Source organism: Lepisma saccharinum, chromosome 16 (assembly GCF_977018435.1).
Source record: "Lepisma saccharinum chromosome 16, izLepSacc3.1, whole genome shotgun sequence".
Lineage (NCBI taxonomy): Eukaryota > Metazoa > Arthropoda > Insecta > Zygentoma > Lepismatidae > Lepisma > Lepisma saccharinum.
This window is the reverse complement of record NC_139244.1, coordinates 50,651,679-50,678,052: the sequence shown is the minus strand read 5'-3', so window position 1 is coordinate 50,678,052 and position 26,374 is coordinate 50,651,679. Positions and strand designations below refer to the sequence as shown.

The 26,374-nt window shown below is 36.8% G+C and overlaps 1 protein-coding gene across 3 annotated transcripts in view; it reads right to left on the bottom strand.

Moving 5' to 3' along the window:
• LOC146000073 (guanine nucleotide exchange protein smcr8a-like) overlaps positions 1–24,241 on the bottom strand; it is a 39,782-nt gene extending 15,541 nt beyond the window's left edge. Inside the window, exons 1-8 of one of the 3 annotated variants that reach the window (XM_083137401.1) lie at positions 24,176–24,241; positions 22,383–22,508; positions 20,224–20,393; positions 17,302–17,500; positions 16,199–16,306; positions 9,278–9,403; positions 6,645–7,157; positions 2,353–2,626 (exon numbers count right to left, since the gene is read on the bottom strand). In XM_083137401.1, the coding sequence (XP_082993527.1) occupies positions 2,353–2,626; positions 6,645–7,157; positions 9,278–9,403; positions 16,199–16,306; positions 17,302–17,500; positions 20,224–20,393; positions 22,383–22,508 (1,516 nt within the window). In that variant the 5' untranslated portion in view covers positions 24,176–24,241. Of the gene's footprint in view, positions 1–2,352; positions 2,627–6,644; positions 7,158–9,277; positions 9,404–16,198; positions 16,307–17,301; positions 17,501–20,223; positions 20,394–22,382; positions 22,509–23,973; positions 24,032–24,103; positions 24,128–24,175 lie in introns of those variants that run through there. The other 2 variants (XM_083137402.1, XM_083137403.1) reach the window with 2 other exon arrangements.
• Positions 24,242–26,374: the final 2,133 nt, after the last annotated feature.

The following is a 26,374-nucleotide window of genomic DNA, read 5'->3' as shown; positions in this document are numbered from 1 at the left end:
AAAGTAACTTACGGAACCTGTAAGTTCAAAATAGTGAATACTTCCTGGTACTGTTGTAATACTTTGCAATCGCTGACACATTGTACTGTGGGTTGTCATTTCACCCTAGGTGATTACTAAGAAATTTATGCCTTGAATACTGTTTCTACGGAATTGGTACATAATTGCCATACTGGTTGCTTTATACTATAGAAGTCTATACAAGTATTTTTTTTCTGTTCCAACTATCCCGTCACAAGGATATTTTCTGTGGTATGTGGCGAAAAAGCTCAATTTGAAAAAAAACTTCAATCAGCACAAATGTGTAGTATTAATTCTTACTTCATATTACGTATCCCCATGAAGAGTAGCCAAAAAAAGAACTTCCATATTGAGATAAAATGCACAAAAAGAATGTTCTCGAAAATAAATTTTCTAAATTTGAGAATGTTATTAATGATTATATATATATATAAAAGTAAAAGTAAAGTGCTCCCCTGTGCATAGCACCACGCCATGAAGGCATAAAATATATTTTTTTTTAAAAAAATTAAGACTGTTGAAACTAACTTAGATACAGTGGAACCTCGATTTTACGTTATCAAGGAGACCAAGCTGAAAAAAAATAATATGCGGGAAAATGTAAAATCTTAGAAAATTTCTAAACAATTTACTATGTTGGGACCACCAAGATTGAATGCAAAATGAAGGAAAATGTAAAATCGAGGAACTTCAATATGAGTTCAACTGTAATTATTACTTGCAAATTTTAAATAAATCCATAAATTTGGGAGAGGGCAAGAGCTTCCCTTTACCCCCGCCAGGTTACGCCTATGCTTACATTCACACATAGTGAACATAAATTTTGAATATTGTAGCTTGAAACATATTGTACTTCAGGTTTTGTGCTAATTTTTAAGAAGATTTACTTTTAATGTCATTTTATGCAAATGATTTTTTAATCACCCTGTCTCTGAACCGCCCATCCCAATTTTTTCATCAGGCATTAGTACATACTCTGAGCTACCTACATATAAAATTGGGGGGAAATTGAAGGGGGGGCATTGCATGAAATTCGCTCTTGAAGTTAGTCATTTATTTTTCTAAAAAAATACATAAAACTATATATAAAAATACATGTTTATTGATGCATTCATCTGAAACGTTATTTAAATGAAAGCTTATACTATTCTGAACAAAAGAAAACAAACTTGAAGTTTCTACGGCAAACCCGAGGGAAGATAAAATCGTTTATAACCTAGTGCGTGACATTCAAAGTGGAGCCGCATGTGGCGTACACGGAGATCTTAAAAAGTGCATAACTTCTGAATCCTTTGACCAATTTTAAAAAAAGTTCTCATTTTTGTAATCAGCATCAAATGTTCTATAAGCATACCGAATTTCATCAAAATCGGGGATGGTGGGTGACATTTTCACAAAATTGTGGATGATTTGACATGGAATGACCCAACAAGCAATGTATGCATTCAAAATGCTGGAAGTAAAGGTTGACTTAAGGCTCGGCTGAACCTTTGGCCAGTGCCAGCGCAGCCGTTTTTGAATTTTCTTCAAAAGACTGCTGATATTCCAAAATATGAAAAATTACATATGCTTAGAATTCCCCCTAGAGCATTCATGTGAATCTTTGTATAGTTTGCTTTCACTATTGTCTAGCTTTACACAAGAGTTTAATAGGCTTACGGAGCGGAACCACAGTGCTCTAGTCGGTACGGCATCTGCCTGCTATGTGGATTCTTCGGTTGGGCGATCTAAGGTAGGACTTTTTCTGGCCTTGTCCTTGCATAAAGCATCTATGGAACTCACCCACCCTCAACCAAATGGGTACCTTGGAGCAACCCTGGGGAGTAAAGGCAGCTGGAGCATGGTGCTGACCACATCACCTCCAACATGGCTGATATAGATAGAATGTGTGGGACCCTACCTCCACATCACCATATGTATGCCTGATGGCATGGTGCAAAGTGCATGGGGAACTTTACCTCACCTTTTTAATAGGCTTACGTATCCTTGAAGCTATTGAGAATATCTAGGCAACAGAGAAAACCAAAAGATTCACATGAATGCTGTAATTTTTCATATCATATCATAGCAGTTTTCGAATGGAGAGAAAAAATTGAAATGGCTTGACTAACATTGGCCAAAATTCCACCCAAACCATAACCTGGCTGATATCCTACAAACACTTCTTTGCAAATTAAAGGAAACTTATTTTCAGACCAATCCTCATAAAAATTTTAAAAAACTGAGACATATCTGGGTTAAGAATATGGGAACTGTGGACCTGTAGAAGAGTTAGTAAATTATGAAATCCACATCACAGTAACTTTCATATAAATTATTACACAAACATACCCATCCAATTGTTCATTCTGGGACACCATCTCCAAACACAGCTCTCCCATGAACTTAACTCAAGGCTCCCGAAGTCTTCATTGCTGTCGATACTTGAGCTATCATCAGTGGATGAGTGAATTTCCAAAAAACTCTCACTGCTGGCTGAGGAGTGGTTTGTGATTGAATCATGTTGAATGTTTGTCAAAGTTAGGAGAGATCTTTTATCTATTGAGAGCTCACTGATATTCTCCGTAGCAGAATAATAGTCGTCTCCTTCAATATCAGTAGCGGTCTGTAAAAAATATTATTATTAGAGCACAAAATATATCCAATACTGATGGCAGTTGTTCACCAGAGTTAATCATTTTAAGAAAACATTGAGAATTATACATATACTTTTTTTTTCTGGTGGTACACAATGGTACACCATGCCTGCACCCTTTTACAGGTGATTATTTATGATTGTACCATAACTTTTTGAGTAGTTCTTATGATGAACACAAACCAATTTATGAGTACCAAAACCTTTATTCCCAGAAAAAAGCCACTGTACACATATGTATGTATGTATGAATGAAGGGTTAAAGGAAAAAATAAGGAAAGTCAATGCTCGTCAAATTCAAGAAAAATGAAATATTAATTGCAAAATGTTACTGGGCATGACCCTTCATATACAGAGTGTCCGAAAAGTCACGCAATCCTGTGTTTACGACCGTATAACGGAATAGCGAAACGGGATGAGAAGAAACGCTTTCTGCCAAGAGAATGCCCTGTATATTGGGAAAATTTAGAGAGACAAACATATGTAAGAACATGCATGTTTTAATAACAAATAAGCAAAGTGTTGCCAAAGGCGGAAAAAAATAATGTTTTGCAAATCGTGTGTATTGATGCACTGAACTCACTGAGGTAAATTATTGCAACATTTCACAATACCAACGAACAATTTGGATGGCCATCTATTGAAGTTGACAGAAAAAGAACTTTGACGAAGTTTCAAAAACATTGCACAAGGGAATAAATGGGCTGTTCCAAAAATCGATGTTTTCACAGTATTACGAGGGACACTGGCAACACTGTTGCTGTCACGTGAACAGACGTGTTTCACCTCAGGCTATCACACTAAGGCACTTTTAACAACAAAGGAGAAAGTTGATTATTCTCGAACATATGCAATAAATGACATACACCTTGCAACCCTGAAATGTGGGTATCCCTACAAATTAAAGCAAATGTTAGAAGTGTCCACCATTTTCTTGGATACATATGTTGGTTCGCTTGATCATGTTCTCAGATACCTTCCTGAGGGTTGCAGCACCGATATTATCAATTTCCTTTGTAATGTTTCATTTCAGCTCCTCCAATGTTCTGGGTCTCGGTTGGTATACTTTCCCTTTTAAGTAAACCCACAGAAAAAAATCTGCAGATGTTAAATCGGGCGAGCGACTGGGCCATAAATCCTTGGATATTAGACGATCACCAAAAAAATCCCCCAGCATACGAAGAAATTCATTAGATGTATGTCAAGTGGCTCCATCTTGTTGTAGCCAAGCATCACATTCGTCTTCTTCCAGGAGAGCAACGAATTGCATCATGAGATCCCCGTACACAGCGGTATCCACTGTTGTCTCAAAGAATAACGGTCCCATAATACAACGTCGCGATATTCCACACCATACACCGGTTTTCAGGGAGTGCAAGGGTAGTTCATGCAACTGATGTGGGTTTTCTGTCGCCCAACGCCTGGAATTTTGGCTGTTGACGTACCCATTCAATTGAAACCAGGCTTCGTCGCTAAAAAGAAACGTTATTCAGTACATTCATACCACGAATGATTGAAACCAATGACAGTAACGCAACCGTGCCGGGACATCCACCGCTTTCAATTCATGAACAACACGAACTCTATACGGGTAAAATTTCAATTTCCGTATAGCCTTGTGAGCAGTTGACTTGCCTAAGTCCAATTCTGAGGCGAGCTTCCGAACAGACTTTTGTGGCTACTTCACCATTCTTTGTTCAACACGCTGCAGAACATCAGGTCCTAACACAGAAGGGAGCCCTGAACGTTGCCTGCCATGTACTGACCCAGTTTGGCGAAACCTTTGCACAAGACGAAAAATTGACGAGTTATCTGGAGAGGGACTAGTCGGAAACTTGGCACTAAATACTTCTTTTACGCCAGAATATGACGTTGTTCGGATATATTCTTCAACAATTAACACTCTTTCCTGTGTAGAATATGGCATTTTGAAAACACACACATGACATCAGCATAAGTAGACACAATCTGCAAATGCCGTTCGCGGCAAACAGCAACCACCTAAGGCACAGAAAATATAACAATTGATACACGTTCTTCTGTACCCACATTTCAGTGTTGGAAGGTGTATGTAATTTATTGCATATGTTCGAGAATAACCAACTTTCTCCTTTGTTGTTAAAAGTGCCTTAGTGTGATAGCCTGAGGTGAAACACGTCTGCTAGTGGCACGTGACAGCAACAGTGTTGCCAGTGTCCCTCGTAATATTGTGAAAACATCGATTTTTGGAACTTCGTCAAAGTTCTTTTCCTGTCAACCAAGCTTTTGCAATGCACAAGAAGCTGCACATTAAAACAATTACGTTAAAAAAAGGAACACAATGGATACAATACGTTTACAATGGATACTATATGTTTATGTCTATAAAACTTATAACAAAATGGCACAATAGTTCACAAAATTGTAAGATATTTGTAGTTATATCGAATCGGTAAAATTACCAATAATTTTGCCAATAAACTGATACAATATGGAATGTTGAATTGGTGTTTTAAGTCCACTTTATGCACAGTAAGGCTAATCGGGACTGGGCCTACAGTTTAAATTGGAATCCGAACCACTTGTGCCTCCACCGGGTATCGAACTCGGGACACCTTGATTACAAAATTTCTTTATATATAACTTCCCTTGAATAGGTAGAGGCATGCATATTTCGTTTTTGACGAAATGTGAAATAACACATTGTAATGTTAATTTTTCATCTTTCTGATAGGTGTGAGGTGCATTTTCCTACCCCGTTTTGTCACAAAATGATGCGAAATGAACTGCAAAATGCGAAAAAGATTCTTAAACACGGAATTTACAGTTTATTTACCGACGCGACACTTTCTGAAGTCAAATTATCATTTGAGTTATGAATTCACGAAGGATTGATCAATTCTGACGTAAATATTTGAGAAACAAAAATGGACCCCTTTATACAGGAATAAACTTAATATTCTGGTACTGACATAAATGTGTTATTACAAGTGATATGTTTCTTTTGTGTAGCAAGTGCAGTTTCTAAATCAAATTTGGGATTATATTCCCATTTTTAAAACCAAAATGTCATTTTATATACAGCTTTTTCACCGCTATGACAGCAAAGTTTTATTTTATTTACCACATTTGAACCTGCAACTGACTCAGATTTTTAACCAAAATTTTGCTTTTTTATTTACCAAAAATATGTTCCTAATAATAGGGCAAAATACAGGGTGTCTATAAAAGAACTACAGGGTTTTAAACCATGATAGCGTGCAAACAGTATTATGTAACTCGGGTTAGTTAATTACTTTGAAATCAGTAGATCATCAAATTTTATTCATGCCCTTTGGAGTTTATTCCAACAAAGGTTGGCAATGCTGTGCAGCGTTGACCTTGAAGTGGCCGAGTCGAGCCGAACAAAAGTCAGTGCAGTTAAGTTCAACGGCAACGCCACAACAGAAGGCGCAGTGTGTGATATAGCTTGTAGAAACTGGATCTGTTATTACTGTACAGTGGAACTTTCGACGCGAGTATGGTGGTGTTTAGCCTTCAGACAAAACCATTTGTCAATGGCTTAAGGCGTTTAAAGGGACTGGAAGTGTGGAGTGGAAGGAAAGGGCCTATTCCTTGGCCTCCAAGAAGTCCAGACTTTACTCTCTTAGACTTTTGCTTATGGGGACATGTGAAGAACATGGTTTATGCAGAGAAAATTCAAGATGTCAACCATCTAAGGCAAAGAATTATCGCATCTGTGGCAACCATCACCCCAGACATGCTGGCCAGGACGTGGCAAGAAGTTGATTATCGTTTGGATGTGTGCCATGCTACAAACGGGGTACACATTTGAATTTACTAAATTGTAAACAAAACTTGATAACAATACCTTCAAAAATATGTATTTACTTTTTCCTGAGTGTCAGTTTTTAATAAAATATTTAGCTTCAAAACCCCAGAGTTATTTTATAGATACTCTGTATTTAAATAAAAATATAGTTACAAACTTCATCAATGTATCACTTACAAAATAAGAATCCACATATTCAGATCTGCTTCCTACTAGCGTATGTTCATCCGACTGCCCATCTTCTTCGAATGATACATGATCGATGCACTTCAGAAGCTGCAGATATGTGCGACACGAAGTCCCCTCCACAACTTCAAGCTCTTCACTTGATTCAAGCTTTTTATCTAAATCAACCATAGGAGCTACATCATAGACACTACTAGGCATATTATTTTCATATTTTCCAAAAGGGAAGTTGCCCAATCGAATCTTGAGCCTGCATATATTATGTCTCTTTTGTATTTTGCAAAGTTTCCATAAACTGCTAACGATTCCCCATGAACAAAGCGTCAAAATGGGGCGCAAAGATTCTGGCTCCCTCTTTGAGGAGCTAAAGTTAGTACACACTAATGCTATTAAATCTTCCTTAGTGCTTTTTGCCTCTGCAACACAACTGATAGCCTCCATTTCCTCATGTAAGTGGAAAGCATTTCTCCAGATGTTTGTTACTTCTTCGCAGAATTCATCAACCTGCAAAACAAAATATTATATAAGTACTAGGATATGAAATTCTGACTGATACCGATAAAATTTACCGTACCGATCTGATATAAAATTCCAAATGGTTCCTTGACCTCATTAATAAATGTATAGTACTTCCAGATGAACCAAGCTTTTCCAATGCAAGAGAAGCTGCATATTTAGATATTAACTTTAAAAAAAGAGAGAACAAAATGGAAATTACAGCGGAACCTCGATTTTACGTTTTTTTAGGGGAGCAAGCTCAGGAAACTAAAATACGGGAAAATGTAAAATTGAGGAAAGTTTTATAACATTTTGCTATGTTGAAACGATCACGATTGAGTGTATAGTGTGGAAAAATGTAAAACCTGGGAACTTAAAATCGGGGTTTCAATGTATATGTTTATGTCCATAAAAATTATAACAAAATGGCACAATATTACTATAAATTTTGAGATATTTATAGATATATGAGATCAGTAAAATTGTTGGTAATTTTACCAATAAACCAATACACTGATACTGATAGAGAACTGATTAAGCTGCCCAATCCCTAATAAGTACATTACAGAAATGTATTAATATAACAAAATATTCAGAGCCATTTTTTAAAATTTTACTGAACCAGTATCAACATGTATATTTCCCTGCTTGTCCACTACAGCTTCCATGATGAGTTTCAACTGAACCAGGAAATTTGGATGGTAGATATCTGAATTTCCAATTTCCACTTACATAAATATACAATAATACTGTGTAATGAGTTGAATGATACTAATGATTTTTTGTAAGATGTGATTCTGTTACCACACTTGTGCTATGCATTCATCCAATATGTATGAGGGCCATCCGGAAAATAGTACCGGTTTTTGAATTTAAAAAAAAAACTAACAAATATTTTTTGACAAAACTTTGTAATTGTTAACCACAAACTTTAAACTACTTCTCTACATAGTCACCATGTACATTTAACCATTTGTCATAACATGTGACTAGTTTTTGTAACCCAGCTTCATATTCCTCTGCCGCCAGTCCATTGAGAAAAGTAGTCAGTCACCCCTTCTCTCAGTTCCTCATCACTGTGAAATTTCTTTCCTCCCAAAATGTCCTTTATTTTTGTGAAAAGATGGAAATCTGAAGGAGCCAGGTCCAGGATGTAGGGTGGATGGTTGAAAATTTCCCACTTGAATTGTTGGAGAAGTTGCTGTGTTGTCAGTATGAGGCGTGGCATTGTTGTGGAGGAGAATACCGCCGGTAGACAACAGACCTCGCCGTCAATATTGAATTGCCCGCCATAATTTCTTCAATGCATCACAATATGAAACCTCCTTTAATTGACGGTGAATATCACATGGTCGCACATTTCTGGCATTGAGAAATCTGATCACAGCCCTAACTTCGCAAGTGGTGGCATTTTCAATATTTTTGAGAGTTGTAAACACACACAGAAACAATAACTACAATGACAGCACTACGAAACTCTGCACACACTGAGCAGACAGTCAACTGAAGTTCTTTTGAACTTGAGTGGCGGCTACTCATGTCACTAGCGAACCACATGCTGTGAACTGGTACTACTTTCCAGATGTCCCTCGTAGTTTGAAAGCAATATGTAACCGGAATATGTGAATAATACAGATGATAGTTAGATGCATTTAAAAAAATGTGGATATTCAGATTACAGTGGAACCTCAATTTTATGTTTTTTGGAAGACCAAGTTTTAAAAAAATATTAAAGTGTAGGAAAACTTTAAATCTGTGGAAAAATTATTATATTTTGCTTAATTGAAACCAAGAAGACTGAATGTGAATGGGAAAATATAAAGTCCAGAAACATACATTTAGGGTTCCATTATAGATGTAATAAAAAATATTTATAAATCGTAGTAAGAGTGCATCTAAAATTCTATTTTATGTAACTTACTGCTTGTTTTTGTTTCCCACTAAGATTCGGTCAGCTATTAACTTGTAAGATATAATTTCACCATCCTATATAATTTTAAAAACATAAGTTTTCATTACAATTTGCAATTTCTTTTTCTCTGCATAAATTCAAACAAAAAGGCTAAACTGTTGTCTTATGTCACTTAAACTCATACAAAGTACAAGTTAAAGAATAAGACACTTACGAGAAACTGTTCTGTAGTGTGATACATGTTGTTATACTCCCCAAATTGATGTACCAGTTGGTTTATGTCTACATTCTCTGATGGCCTTTTCTCCTTCTCAAATGAAGTATCTCTGCATTCTTCCTTCTGTGGGGAAAAAATTAAACAAATAAAAGTAATACAAAAAATAACATGCTGAAATGTATAGTTGACCGTTAATTTGGATGTTGTATTATTTAATTTACTATTAATTTCATGTACCTTAGTTGCAATTGTTGACATACATGAATCTTGTTACGTAGAATTTTCAGCGAAAAATACAGACTTGACGAGGACTATAACCCAGGTCTCAGGCATACTGTGCCATTTCTCTACCGCTGAGCTACCAAGCCGGTGTGGCTTCGCCTGATTTTTCGCTGTTTTACCTGTATGGAATCGTCTCTGTCAGTACTATCACAATGGAATCTGTTGACTATGAAACACTGTAGATGTCAGAGTTGCCTGGTTGTAAATGTAAATTCTCTACGCTGGGACTTACCAGAGTGTTAAGTTTATTCCAGTATAAAGTGGACCATTTTTGCTTCTCAAATATTTACAGCAGAGTTAATCAATTTTCCGTGAATTGCATAACTCTCAGGATAATTCAAACTTCAGAAAGTGTTGCATCGGTAAATAAACTCTAAATTTCGTGTTTAAGAGTATTTTACATTTTGCAGTTCATTTCGTGACAAAACAGGTTAGGAAAATGCATCGCACACCTTTCAGAAACATGAAAAATTAACATTACAGCATGTTATTTCACATTTTGTGTTTTCGCCAAAAACGAAATATGCATGCTTCTAGGTATGAGGTAAAGGCAGTGTGCGAATAACGGGGGGGGGGGGGGGGGGGATGCCAGGGTTCTCCCCCCACAAAACATTTTATCCCCGGTAAAAGAAAATGATTTTTATCCCTGTCAGGGATGTTTTCATCCCCCTCAAAGAAAATGGAATTGAAAGCCTAAAGATAATAAGCATTCTTAAAAATATTTTTAAAAATACTAAACTTATTTTACTTACGATTAGTGAGTATATACAATTTGACGTGGCTATGGAGCGATCTCGCTAGTCAAGAAAGAACCTGATGAAGGAAACAGTTGATTTCTAAAACGTTGTTTGGAAATAGTACATACTCACTAATCGTAAGTAAAATAAGTTTAGTAGTTTTTAAATATATATATTTTTTTTAATATTTTTTAAGAATGCTTATTATTCTGTAATTGTGAGTAATTCACACACCCACAAGATATGAAAGCATACATTAAAAGCATTTCTTAACTGTAACAAACAACTGAAAATTCATTTGTGTCCATTAATTGTCAAGACATCAAAGATTTTCAGGGCGGAAAGATGCAACCTTGTGGTTTAAAGGAGGACCATTCTGCAACTGAGCTACCTCATTGAATATGTATTAAGGTGATCACAAGAAACATGTAGGTGCTTAAATGGACATTACGTTTGAACCTGGTAATGGAAATTTGGATAAGTTTTCGGTGTTACTAGTTCGATAGCTCTTTTTGTGTATGCGTTTGGGTTTTCTTAGAATGTAAATACACTGGTTTCTAAATTACGTCATAAATGTATTAAGTAAGATTTAATGACCTAGGTTAGAACCAATGTGCTAAAGTACTTAGGACCACAAGGGAATTGTTTAGTTTGCTGAGTGGTAACATATATACAAATTTGCACACCCAAAAAACCTACTTCCCAAAATCGCAAATAAGCCTTTGAGTGGGCCAATGGTGCCAACAAGTGAGATATCTGGAAAAAGTTCATGTAATTCTAATGGTTAAATTGTAGTGATATTTTATTACTAAGAATATTGCTTTCTGCTATTTACAGGCTGTCAGTTACAGCAATTAACTGCCATGTCCAACAAAATAATGAGAGAACGTTGACACAAAAGACATTAGAATTGTGTTGACTGCTGTAGCTAGGGGTGTGCAGGATGGAAAAATTTTCGGTGGGATGGGATTGAGAAGGAAATATTAATAATTCTGACGTTCGGGACTGAAACAATTCTCCATTTCCCGATCAGGACGGAAAATTTTTGAAATTTCCCTATGCGGTTTACATCTCGGAGTGTACACACTATTTCCTCTTCAAGTGATTGTTTATGCACTTCTGGTATAAAAACTGTTAATTTGAAGAAATTTCAGACACTTGTAGTGCAGAATATATCAAGAATTAGCCTCTTTTAAATAAGATCCTTTGGATTTTCTCAGGTGTTCTGGATTACGAAAAGTCTGGATCTGACCTCGAAAATTCACACCCCGTAATTTTCAATTATTACTTCTTTTTTTACACTACCCTTCGGCATGTAAAAACATGGATCAGAGGTACATACCATGAAGGACAGTAGATTAAGTGACATCTGATTGATGTCTATCTTTTGTGAAAAAGTACGAAAAGACAAAGAACTGTCCATCAACAAAGTGATAGATGTTTATGGAAAGGAAGTAAAGCGAATCCAGTTTCTACCTAGTTAGCAGACTGGAGTCTGAACTTGTATATAGCTTCAAAGTATTTTAAATTCAATTTGAAATTTATGATTTGTAAAGTAGTAATAGTAGTAGTAATAGCAATAATAATAACAATAACAATGCAAGTTTCTATGACTGAAGGGCAAGATATGAAATCTTACTTGCCCCACCTGAGAAAAAATCCTGGGGCTTGGAGTGGGCATCCCCCCAAAAGCAAAAAAGTTTAATTCGCACAATCGGTGAAGGGACCAAGTGGCACCTCATTTCATGGATCTCTTTAATCCCAAACTTTTGTAGGAAACTTTTTTGTGGTCATTATTTTTGAATCAGCACCCGCAAACTATTCCATGGTTCGAGTGAGTCCCCAACTCCATACAAGCTATTTTCAAAATACCTTATACGTCATCATATGAAAAAACACAGGGTGAGCGGAATGGGATTAAGAGTGGATGAAATAACATTTCTGTGTGTTCTGAAACATACCATGTAGTGTGATGTAGCATGTTGGATGATTGAACAAAAAAATATTTCCTCTACAGAACAGTTCTAATCTTGATACTATTTCTCACTGAATTTCCATAGAAGCTGAGATTCTAAGAATTATTGAGTGTGAGTGAATTGAAAATTGTCCAAAATGAGATTATTTAATAATGTGCAAAAACTTGATTGGGAATTTGAACTTCCCCTTTCCCAGAATGCCCTTGACACACAATTCAAGAAGTTTACCAATTTATAGCTGTTTTTGTATGTTGTTACCATTTATCATGCAGAAGAATAAGATATTTTTTCATCACCATTATACAGGGTGATTCAAAAAGAATATACGTATTTCAAACATATATATTTGAAAAAATAGAAGTAGTACAACTCTGAAAGTTTTGACACTTACTTACGAATATCTAAAAATGTTCAATGTGTCCTCTACCAGCGGCACGAACAACATTGCAGCGGTACTCAAATTCATTCCAAACTCTGGCAGCTTGGAATCTTGCAACATTTTTTTTCACACACATGTGGCCTCCCAGGGCTTTTTCATATACATAAACAACCCATGTCTACGAACTGTCTATACCATCTGCCAATGTTCCATTCGTTAGGAGGATCGATTTGGTATTTCACACGGAAACGATTTTGCATTGCAATCACCAAGTTACACTTAGCAAACTCGAGGACACAAAACGCCTTCTGCTGCCGAGTCACCATTTTCAATCTGACTGAAGTAGTGGGATCGTAAAGACAAACAGCACTGCATGAGCGATCTAGCGGCAATTGATTGAAACTAGACAATGTTATCTTCCGCCAAGGAGCACCGTGCTGTTCAGTGATCAGTAGTTTCGACAGCATACTGGTTTGAAATATGTATATTCTTCTTGAATCACCCTGTACATTGCTAATCTAGCATTTTTTCCACTTTTGTGGACTTCCATTTACCATAAATTTTCGTTCCTAATGATAAAGTTGGCAACGACCATCCATCCTATTAAAAAGTATTGACTAGAGTAATTATGTAATTAATTTTAAATACCACAGCATGGAAACTTATGTTCATTTCATGATGAAAAATAAATCATTTATTTAAATTGCTTAGTTATATTTAATTAAGAGATGTAAGAATTTTCAAATTTTTTACACTGTTTTTTGTTGTAATTTTTTGTTAACTGTAATATACTGACATTATAAAGTTTGTCAATATGCTAGCAAGTCAAGTGCCGTATAGCATGCATATTTAACTTTTGACAGAAACATGAAAAAATGTGAGATAATGCACTGTAATGTAATTTTTCATGTTTTTTAATGGTGTGAGGTGCATCTTCCTAACATGTTTTTTAATGAAAAGATGCAAAATGAACTGCAAAATGCAAAATAAACCCTCAAACATGAAATATAGAGTTTATTAACTGACACAACATTTTCTGAAGTCTTTATTATCCTGTCAGTTATGCAAATGACGGAAAATATAATTACCGTATATTTCAGAATCCAAGATGAGGTTTTTTGCCGTAATTTCGTGCCCAGAAGTATGGGGTCATCTTGCTTTCACGGCATATGATGTGGAGGTTTTTTTTTCTTTACTGAACAGAATCACGAGCTTTCATTAGGCTCTAACTCTACCCTCTGCCATGCCTACCGCTTTAGCCTAGAACGTACGCATACACTTTGAGCATTGTTGTGAGATAGCACATAGTAATGTTGTGGTAAACATTTTTTTATCAATTGTTGTGAGACGTAGATTCCACTTTTAAACTTCGTAGTAAAGTGTGATATACCGTACTAAACAAAGGTGGTACATATACGCTATCTTCTTGACTTTATTTTACGATAACACCCATCTGTAATGGGTTGTAGTGTTGAACAACGTGGTTCAACATCGAACTTTGCAACAGGGTGCATGCATTACTATGATGCAAATTTCAAAATCATGGTTGTTCGACATGCAGAAGCAACAAACAATTGTGTTGCATCGAGAAAGTATGGAGTCAGAGAAGGTAATGTTCGGAGCTGACGAAAGGAGAAAGAACGTCTGAAAAATGCTCAGTCGACTAGAAAATCTTTCAGTAGCCCACAGAGTGGATGTTTCGAAAATATTGAAATGGAAGTAGTGGCATTTGTGCGTGAGAAACGTAAAGAAAGACTGGCAGTTTTCCGCAATGTAATACGAATTAGAGCACGTGAATTGGCACAGGAACACTGTGTCCAATTTAAAGCCAGCTCTGGGTGGTGTACAAGGATGATGCAATGCACTGGACTTGTGCTGTGACATCGAACATCTCTTGCTAAGCGTCTTCCAGCATCATATGCGGAGAAGTTGATTGAGTATCAGCGACACGTTATAAGACTGAGAAAGGAACATGATTACCTCTTACGGCAAATCGGAAATGCTGACGAGACTCCTGTTTACTTTGACATGCCATCCAGTACAACAGTTGAAGAGAAAGGCGCCAAAAGTGCATTGGTTTGCACAACAGGCAACGAGAAATTGGGAATCACCATGATGTTGTGTGTGCTTGGCGATGGAACAAAGTGTGACCCTACATCTTCCTCAATCGTAAAACTATGCCAAAGGAAAAGCTGCCACCTGGTGTCATATTTCGTTGCAATGGAAAAGGGTGGATGACCAATGAACTGGTTATAAATTGACTCCACACAGTCTGAAACAGGAGGCCAGGTGCTCTTCTAAAGAAAGGTGGGATGTTGATCCTTGATGCTTTCAAGGGGCATCTGACACCAGCAGTGAAGGAAGAAATCCTGAAATTAAAGACAGATCTTGTCGTCATGTCTTCGCAACTACAAGTGTTAGATGTGGTGGTGAATAAGCCATTTAAATACCATCTGAAGCAGCTGTACAGCAATCGGTTGCTTCAAGGTGGTCAAGCCCTGACCCCTACCGGGAAGTTGAAGAAGCCTTCAGTATCTCTAATTGCGGAATGGATCCAGACTGCTTGGACACGCATATCCAGTGCATCAATTGTGAACGGCTTTAAGAAGTGCTGTGTAACAAATGCATTAGATGGGAGTGAAGACGATCTACTATAGGAAGAAAAGCAAGATCACAATGATAGTGACACTGCAGATTCTGTGAACCATTCCAGTGAGGAGGACTAAGTGAGATCCTTATCTGACTAAGGGATGTCTGGATCTGATTTTATTTTTTGTGTACCGGTACTTTTATTGTCTCCTTCAGTTACTTGTAATAAGGTAACCATTTGCAAGTTTTGAAAATAGTTCTTCTGTAATCCCTTGTTGAAAAATAGGGGGTCATCTTGGATTCGGAGTCATCTTGCATTCAGAGATATACAGTAATTCTACTGGATAAATTTGAAAAGCAAAAATGCACTCCTTTACAAAGGAATAAACTTAATACTCTAATAACTACATATATGTGCTATTAGAAGAAAAATGCTTATTTTGTGTAGTAAATGTAGTTTTGAAATCAAATTTAGGATTATATTCACCATTTTAACATGAAAATGCCATTTTATATACTAATTCTGATCCTGAAATGTGCCCAGTTTTTACACCAAAATCTTTATATTCACCATACATATGTGTGCCTAGCTATAACACTACAAACCTGAAAGATAATATTCATTATAGAAAATAATTACATTAAAAAAATTAGATCTGTAGTTATGAATGAAATACTGTGATTATCTCCATATTTCATTCCATAAATCATCATTTCAAAATAACTATTACACTAAAACAATAGAAATTACAATGTTACTGCATGGCTATTTTAAGTTTATAAAAAAGCATACCTCAGTGAACATTTTATCACATGATTCATGAAAAATTTAACTTCACTTAAAACAAGTAACATCAAATTTTGTCTGAACAAAGAAAAGCAAGATATTAATCATTAGTGAAGTGATACAAATACCATTAAATTTAAACATTTAAACATATGCATGTAAAGTTACCTTTATAAAAGAAAAATATTTGCATTGAGCTTCTTTAATGGCTGCAAGGACTTGAGACACTTCATCACAGAACAAGAGCCTGTTACTGTACTTCATCATTCGTGTTGCCTAAAAAAACAATAATGCAATATTTATACAATTATAACTTGTTCTCGAACAGATAAACATTAGCAAATATGACACTGTCTTAAGACCTTGGGCTGGAACATGCACTTTCTTCTCTATTTAATACCATAAACAACACTAATGTAGTAATTTTTCACAAACTTCTCATTTGCATCATAAGTTCCAGTGGAATTGAAAGCAGAAACCAGTACTATGAACTGCCCATTTTGTAATTTGGTTCTTAAAATACAAACAACAAATGTGTGACATATCACCATTTGTGATAAGAAATAATGTGTTCAACTTTTAACCAGCAGTGTCTTTTACTCATATAATCCTCTGCTGTCAGGAGGTAAATACTGTATTTACGAGTGTATAATGTGCGTGCGTGTATAATGCGCACGTTTTTTGTTGGGGAAAAGTGACAAACAATTATAGCTCACATACAATGCACACTACAATTCAGGTACAAAAAATGGTTTTCTTAGTTATAGGTCCTATGCCGATCAAGCGTGAATGACTTCATACCTATTCAATGACTCACCAAACATGCTACCTCACCCCTCTCCCTCCACTATGTTTAGCATCCCAAAGCTTTCACTTCTGTAACTACCTTCTTTATTCAATAGTAGAAGAAAGCGAGATCTAAATTATGTTATGGATTTGTAGCACTTGGGAAGTTATATTCTATTATTTCTATTAATAATATGCCCAACAAATAACACTAATACACATTCCGTGTAACGGGAGGTGCATGCTCGAATTCTGCCAGAACAGTGCCGCATTTCTTCGTGTTGCAAAACGTTCTGTTACAAAGTGAAAAATCATGGAAAATAGCCATTTTGCATTTATAGTGTTTTTTAAATTACAACTACTAAAGAAATCTACTAAAATAACAAAACTATAAACTACATCACGAAAAATTCAAAGCAAATTACACTGGTCAAGAAACTTTAACAATTTGTAGCTAACATTTTCATTAATATGTGCGTACATACCTTTGAGAATTGCTCCCTTAGAACAGGGAACAGCCTTTCGATCTTGTACTTATCCTTGCTTATGTAAGACACACACAGTGGTCTCACAAATCCACGAGCAAATACATCATTCAATGTAAAATAATGAATATATGCATGTATTCCTCTGATTATGTCTGTTTGCAAAACCTGTGCATCTTCACAAATAGTAAACTGACCGCTGCAATGAAAGAGAGTACACAACCATTAATTATTAATCCACTCACATTAATCACAAGCCGTAGAACCACGCACGCACGCAGAGATATATACATATACATATATACAAACATTTGGTAAAATAAGCTTGAAAAAGATATGGTGAACCAGGATGAAATGTCATCATGAGAAAATGTCACTTTAACAGTAATATTTACTGTAGCTGGAAAATGGAGGCAACAAGAAATGAAGTGCTGACTACACATCACTCAATGAAAGCTATCAGTTGGTCTTAGTCCCCAGAGGATTGTTGCAACAAGGAGTTTAGGTTTTAATAGCAACTTTGTTGATAATTTTGCTACTCTCATAATTATTCCAATAGTCAGTAAATGTGTATAGAATTCTTCCATTTTGTTATTATTCTCATGAGTGCAAATGCATAACTCATGGAGCCTTTTTTCACAATGTACATTTTTAATTACAGAGTTTCTATCGTGTTTGTATACATTATTTTAAATGATGAATGAATGACTCCGTTTCTTGGCAAAATATTTGTCATTTTTATGTAAGTATATACAATATTTACGCATGTATAATGCACACCCTGGTTTTTGATGGGGAAAAAAGACGAACAAGTACATCTTGTATATAATGCGCAGCACAATACAGGTTCAAGAAATGGCTATCTTAGTTGTAGGTAGTAAAGCTGTTGTGTTGCTATGCTGATCACGAGTGAATGACATCATACCTATTCGATGAGTTACCTGTTTCTATGTGGACCAATGAGTCACCAAAAGAGACGAAGAAGTACAGTACAAGAGGTGAGACAAGAAACTCTCTCACCAGTGTGCTGGGTCGGAAACGCGGCAAGCGCATGCGCGAACTTCCCTTATCATGCACACAGGCAGGGTTGCCGAATGTCAGAAATGTTGTGTGAGCACCGAGAAACAACGTGATAGACTTCCTTGTCTTCATTTAAAGTGTGTTTTTGTTTTGTGTGTGATTTTGTGTGCAGTGTACTTGCTAGCATGGAAGCTTGCAGTTCAGAGAAAGCAAGTAAACTCGTTTGACGGAAAGTAATCCACAGCCAAGGGCAAGAAATTGTATATAATGTATATGCATTTATGAAAGATGAGGTGGGAGTTCGTATGTCCGAAAAACAGCTGCAAAGGAGGGGCTCGCGCATGTGGTGTTTCATTCAGGAGTGTGAGGAGAATTGTAAGAGAAAGTAAAGCATGCACTACATTGAAGAAACACTTTCATACGCCCCATAAAATACAACCTCGCCAAAAAATCAAGAGTGATATAGACGAGTTCGACACGTGTGTTGTTAGGCGTTTTGTGCAAGAATTTAACCTTATGGATGGGGAAAGCCCAACGTGGTATCCGAAGGGTTTTGAATCAAAGAATAAGAGTCCCAAGGCAGTGTCTGGTGTAATAATACGTGACCTAGAGTTTAAGTGGAAAAAAGCAGAAAATGATAGACAATTGCTTATAGAAAAGGACGAAATAAGAAGTTTACATTCATCGTACCTCAAAGCCATAAAAATCTTTCGTCCACAAGGGCGACCCATTGTTTACGTTGACGAGACTTATTTTCACAGCTCGACAACAAAGAAAGAAGCTTGGGTGGATGGAACCTCGGCTGGCATCAAAGCACCGGTGCCTAAATGGCAACGTGTAATTGTTGTACATGCTGGCGGCAAAGAGGGTATTGTTCCAGGTGCACTGGAAAATCTTCTGGCGATTACCACCATGATATTAATGCCCAAAATTTTTAGAAGTGGCTACGAGAGAAGTTGATCCAAAATTTGACACCAAACAGTGTGGTGGTTATTGACAATGCCTCATACCATAATGCACAACAGTTTGGCCTGTATGCACTGCCAACCCTGCTTCCGTGCATTCCTCCCCTACGTATGGCTTGGGCGTGAGTTTCTTGTCTTGCCTATTCTACTGTACATCTTGTATATAATGCGCAGTATAATACAGGTTCAAGAAATGGCTATCTTAGTTGCAGGTAGTAAAGCTGTTGCTATGCTGGTCACGAGTGAATAATATCATACCTATTCGATGAGTTACCTTTTGCTATGTGGATTAAAAGGAGATTGTCTTGTGTATACAATGAGTCAGCAACCCATGCCACCTCCCCCCTCTCCCTCCACTGTGTTTAGCTTCCCGAACCTTTCACTTCTATAACCACCTTATTTATTCTGTACTAGAAGAAAGAGAGATCAAAATTATGTTATAGATTTGCAGAGCTCAGAAATTTATTTTATATTATCTCTTGCTCAACAAATACCACTGATACGCATCCCATGTGATGGGGAGTGCATGCTCAAATTCTACAAGAATGGTGCCACTTTTTTTCGATGCCTCAAAACGATCCAAAACAAAGTGAAAAATCATGGGAAACTGCCATTTCACTTTCATGTTGGCGGTCTGAATTATTCTACACTTATTGGAAACAAAAATTTTGAAAAAAGTGTGCATTATACGTGAGTAAATACAGTACTGCAGTATTGGTCATTTGTATGTGTAACTTTTACATTGGTAATTACAAGTATGGGTCAAAAATTTACACTGGTAACACAACCATGATATTTATTGCAATATGTGAAGTTTGTATATTTAAAAATTTCCGGTTGTTTTTCTATTTTAAAAAATTAATCCTGTATCAAAATCTAGGATGAGCTACAAAAAAAAACATTTATAAGAGTAATGAAATTTCCTCAGCAAAACTACCTTGGATTTGCCTGGTAATCAACAGACATAATCTTCATGATGAAAGCATTGATGTCCATACCAGCAACAGCTTCTATATTCAGAGGAATTGTAAAAATTGTCATCGGACCTTTCACCTCGGAGAATTCAGAAAAAATTATGAAATCACTTTCCTCGCATGAGCATGGTTCCTGCAAGGAGGAAAGAGAATAACAAATGAACTTCTGAAACAATTAAATCAACATTTACACATTAAATTCTTAAAGAATTGGTAAGTGCATAAAATAGATGACCAACTGCCAACAATTTATCATGCATCAGTCTTGTAATTTGTTAAAATCAATGTAATAGATAGATCATGCTCCCTTGTGCTAGCACCTTTAATATGAGCAGTCGCACATTTGATTCCCAATTGGAGCATCTTCTGGTCTTCTAAGTCAGATAACAGCAATGATAAGACTTGATGTCGCAAAATGTAAAAGTTATTCGAGACATATAGTTCATAACTGTAACTATAACTATTATTTTTACTATGACTAACTGCCAATTTCTTTTATCAATTTTGATAAATATTAATGTAAGAATGCCTTAATTTGTGTAATAGTTCACGCTTACAATTATTTTTTGTTTTAAGATACACTTTTAGATTTTCTATTAATATCTTTATTGAATATTTTCACTGTATTACCAGTATTATAATTATTAATTTTCATGTACATGATAAAATAGTTTGTTGTATGAGGGGCCAAAACATGTCTGCTCAATGAACACTTTTCTAATCTAATCTGCTAATCATGTGATGAGAACAAATGTAGGGTCAGGGGGAAAAAACGAGGTAAGTCAACTTTCGTCAAACTCCACAAAATGAAATTTTAATTTAATTGGTAAATGTTCGATCTAGCACAAACAGATTTCTTCATTTGTACACAAGAAACTACTAACGGAAATGACTTTATATAGCATTGTACAAGTTCCTGAAGGTATTTTCTTTCATCGGGAAGCTATTTTAGCGGAAAATATTTCTTTTTGCTATGTTTGCCTAACCTAACACTACGAGAATGGTTTGTGGGGCATTCTATAGCATTGCGGGACATTATGGAAGTGTATAATGTACAAACCATTCACGTAGTGTTAGGTTAGTTTCGGAAAACGTAGTAAAAAAAAAATGACCATTCATGATAGCCCCACAAACCATTCACGTAGTGTTAGGTTAGGTTAGGCAAACATAGTAAAAATAAATATTTTCCGCTAAAATAGCTTCCCGATGAAAGAAAATACCTTCAGGAACTTGTACAATGCTATAGGCTATAAAGTCATTTCCATTAGTAGTTTATTGTGTACAAATGAAGAAATCTGGGTAAATTTCTCGTATCGGACAAACGAATTTCTTCAAACTTACAGAAGAAATTACTTACCGAATGCAGTTTCTTTATACTTGTGGAAGTTCAGGGAAGTGTTTTCTCGCATGATTCATTGAATTTGGCTGGTAAATAATCTATTTTTCGATATAAATGTGTGACCGATGCACGAAAGCTCTTGCATCCATTTACTTCCAGGTGAATGTAGCCTGTGTGTGATGACGTAATCCCGGACAGTGTTTCCAAACACATGTTTTTGTAACTGAAGAAGGTACGTTTCCGCAAATGGTTTGTGGGGCTATGTGTCAATGGTTCGTGGGGCTATGTGTAATGGTCCGTGGGGCTACGCATATTTTTTTTTAAATCAATTTTTCACTATTGTAACCTATACGTGACACTACCTAACCTAACCTCACCAGAAATGGTTCGTGGGGCTATGTATGAATGGTTTGTGTGGCTATGCGTCAATGGTTTGTGGGACTAGTTAGGTATTTTTGGGTGCATGGAAACACTACATGCCGAGTACGATAGTGAAACTGTTACCGCCATTTTGCGTGTTACCGAAGGCGAAAAGAAACAAAGAAAACTTACTCGATATGTCTAAAATAGAGCTTATTTCCATGAAATAATCAAAATGCCACCTTCAGCAATGTTTCTCAATGCAGAATATGTAAGTACAAATATTCAAATTAAATGAAGTAGCAAATTTCAGCTGTTTGTCCGATACGGGAAATTTATCATCTGTTTGTTCTAGATCGAACATTTACCAATTTATTAACCAATCCTTAAAATTTAACGAATCATCATTGGTAAAGTACATACCATTCGTTCACTTCCACTAGCAGCAGTTTCTTGTATAGATAGGAGTGACATTTGTTTCTGTACTTCTGCCTCTTGTGTAGCATAAGAGCAGCCAAAGGCAACAGCATCGGCATATGCAGTAGACATCTGAAATTCAAAATTGCAATTTAGTTCCATTCAAAGTCAACAGATTCAAGTATCTACATTAATATAGTGCACTGCACAAGACTTAATAGTTTTAAAATAGCAAGAATGAACCGTGAATAATGACTGCATTCCTTAATTCATGTTTTAATATTTTATTTATAAGATCTTGGTACCATAACACATCTACCCCCGATTTACATTAGCTAAGTTTCACACGTTTCAGTCAGATTTATCGGCACACAGGTGGAAAGTACTGTGTTTATTTGAAGCTTTATCAGCAACGTCCTTAAGTCTTTCTTCTACTCAGATGCCTGTTAAAGGTTGTGGTAAATGTCTGTTATATCGGAGACACATTTCTATCGGATATTTTCAGTTTTAAATGGTTCGTACTTACCAATTGTGTATTGCGGAACATAGTTGAAGGTGCCATTATGCTTTTTGCACGAGAAAAAACTTCGATTTTTCACATTACGAGTAATTCTTTTGGGCCCTTTCTTCCGTTACGGAACATACAATATCGCGCGTCGTGCTTGTGTTTTGTTGATATAAAGTGGGTATGCGTGGGGCTAGCGCCAATGGTTCGCAATTATTTCCAATTTCTAGATCCTGATACTAACACGACACCAAATTTTAACTATGTATCCTAACCTAACCATGCGCCAATGGTTCGTGGGGCTAGTGCCAATGGTTTGTGGGGCTAGCGTCAATGGTTCGCAATTATTTCCAATTTCTAGATCCTGATACTAACACGACATTCCTTTCCTTTCTTCACGACCCCGTGTTCAATTAGAAAACCCACTGGATCCTCCACACCTGGTACAAACTTCACCTCGCATCCAGGACACATCATGCTTCTAACTCTCGTTGCAAACGCAGACAGTTCGAAACACTGGATACCCAATGAACATGAACAAAACACAATCACGACGCGTCATGATAGTCACGACGGTGTACGAAGGTGATGGCGTATGAAGGTGTACGCGCCAAACGCTATTCTCCGTCCGAGAATTAATTTTCAACGAACAACATGAATTTCAGCTATGAAACATTCCCACATCACACAAAACACCTTCCCGATGTTCGACAATCCTACAGTAACTTATCACGGTAAGTTGTTTCTTCCGTAAAAATAAATAAATGTGTCCGAAGGATAGTAAATAAGTACCTATACCAAAGGCACGTTTGGAAACACTGGTGAGACCGCGTGACTTTCGATGCTCGCGCCATCTGCAGGTACATAATGGAAACAATGGCATAATGTTGTCGCTTTGCACAAAATGCAAATTTATTATAACAAAAGTGCTTATTTCTTGTTGTGCAGCATTCTAAGGTGAGAAAATACCTCCATGAACTTTGAAAATACTACAGAAACTCATTTCCGTAAGTAGTTTCTTTTGTAAAAGTGAAGAAATGTGTCTCCGATATAACAGACATTTACCAAGGTGGTTTTTTTAATGTAACGCACATAGAGTTCACGCACAGACAAGTGATTCGCGCATAGAGGGATTTATATGTTTCACGTAGATGCATTTCAGTGTACAAAGTGCGCTCATCTGATGCCAAGATGTTTTCACATCTATTTGTACTTCCATTACCCCATAACTGCATGCAAAACAGAACATTCTATCCACTGCTTTCTAACCTATTGGACTTATCGTAGTACTAACCTTATTTGCAAGGATCCTTGCATCAATGTTTACATATTTTGTTTACAAAATACAGATGGAGGAAATAGAAAGTCGAGATATCCTATCGACAATCGTTTGTTGTGATTTCGATTCCACTGCGTGGCTACACGTTCAGGAATCTGGTGCGGGACACACGCAGCTTGCAACAAACGCTAAAATTAAATGCTAGATCTCAAAGCTGGTCCTCCTAAACGTAACCCCATATGCATTATTAAACGTAAGCGGAATTGTAGGCCAGGAATTATTAGGTTAGGAAGACCTATAATTTTGGTGTTTGTTGTAAGGTGGGTGGGTGTACAGTGGGATCCATGAGTATTACCGAGCAAATTGTCCATCCCCATGTTCGTGATCCAATAAGAGCTTCGAGAATTAACAGCAAACTCAAAAAAAGCTGTTGACAACTTCTGCACCAGCATACATACAAATCAATCGCTTAAAAACACGTAGGATGTAAGAAAAAAATTAATGAAAATAGTCACAGACAATTTGCACAATAAAGCCCCTATCACACGGAACTGGATTTCTAGTTGGAATGCCCTAGTTGGCGATGAACTGACTTTCTGGGTAGTAATCATGGCCGCCTGGCTGACTGCTTGACTGGTTTTGAGGAATAGGACATGTTCTAATTGCTACTAACTTTTTCGACTAGATTCTGTGGAACAGCCAATCAGAGCAAAGTTTGGCCATGTGAAGATAATCTGTGAGTTTGTAAAGTAGCCTTTTTTGTCTGTGGCTTCCGAGTGCATACAACACGAACGGCATGTGTACAATTGAAAAAGCTAAAATATTTTCCCATACGTGTATAGTAAACGTTGTAAAGTATGTATTTTATCAGCGCCGTTCTTCTCTACCTAAAACCATTTAATGCGATGCGATATTTTTCTCGGTTGGATAGTTATCGTATTTTAAAAGTGTGAAGTGATACGTTGTTTACATCTCGCGCGGCCGCCATTATGGGAAGGAAAGACATCGACAAGTAAGGTATAACAAGTACCGTGTGAGGCGAAAACTAGCAAATGGGTAGCCAGTCCAGCGTCAACTAGAGCATTCCAACTAGAAATCCAGTTCCGTGTGATAGGGGCTTAATACTCATGGAACCCATTGTACTTGGTGCCTCACACCAGCTTCCTTACGTCACAGGATTAGTGAAGTAGTGTCCATTTTATAACATTTAGAGCCCCTATCACACGGAACTGGATTTCTAGTAGGAATGCCCTAGTTGGCGCTGAACTACATAATAACGTTTTATACGAAATGTTATTCCTCTCGGTTGAATAGTTATCGGCTTTTAAAAATGTGAAGTGATACATTGTTTGCATCTCACGCGGCCGCCATTACAACTTCCCTCGTATGGGAACAAAAGTCTATCGACAAGTACGCCGATAAGTATCGTGTGAGGCGAAAACTAGCAAATTGGTAGCCAGTCCAGCACCAACTAGGGCATACCTACTGGAAACCCAGTTCCGTGTGATGCGGGCTTTACAAAATACATTAGAAGAGTATAATATTTAGTTTTCTGACTGAATCGTCCTCTCTTATTCGTTCAGAACGTTGCCTTCACCCAGTGGCGGAGATTAGGGTGGGGGGGGGCAGTTGCCCTCCGCATTATGCAAAACCTTATCACCAAGGGAAAGTAACTGTCCCTAGTTTTGGCACCTTGCCCTTCCGCAGTCTTCGAAGTCAATCTCCGCCACTGCAGCAGTGGCGGAGAGGCGAGGGGGCAGTTACCCCTCATTTTTTGCCACTTTACCCCCTGCACTATGCTAAACCTTATCTACCAAGGGAAAGTAAACTGTCCTTGCCATTCCCCCCCGTTTTGCCACCTTGCCGCCCTAGTTGTGGAACCCAATGGCCGCCACTTTAGATAACGCGTAAATAATATTGATAAAAGTAAAATCCAATCTTTAGCAATGGAAAAAAGGCGATAGAGATAAAAGTTTAAACTACATTTGGAACTACTGTAAGTTCGTGAAGAATTATCATCGTTAGTATAAAATTACTATTGAATTGCTGTGGAATAAAAACTTACGGTCCAAGTTATGTATGCAAGATAAACAGCTTTGGAAACTTAATTCCCGTGTGTAATTTGAATAAATGTTTAATTTTATAGAAATCCGGTAAATATTTGACTGCACAATTTTGACTGGTTTGGTTGTTGGTTACATTTTTTAAAAATCA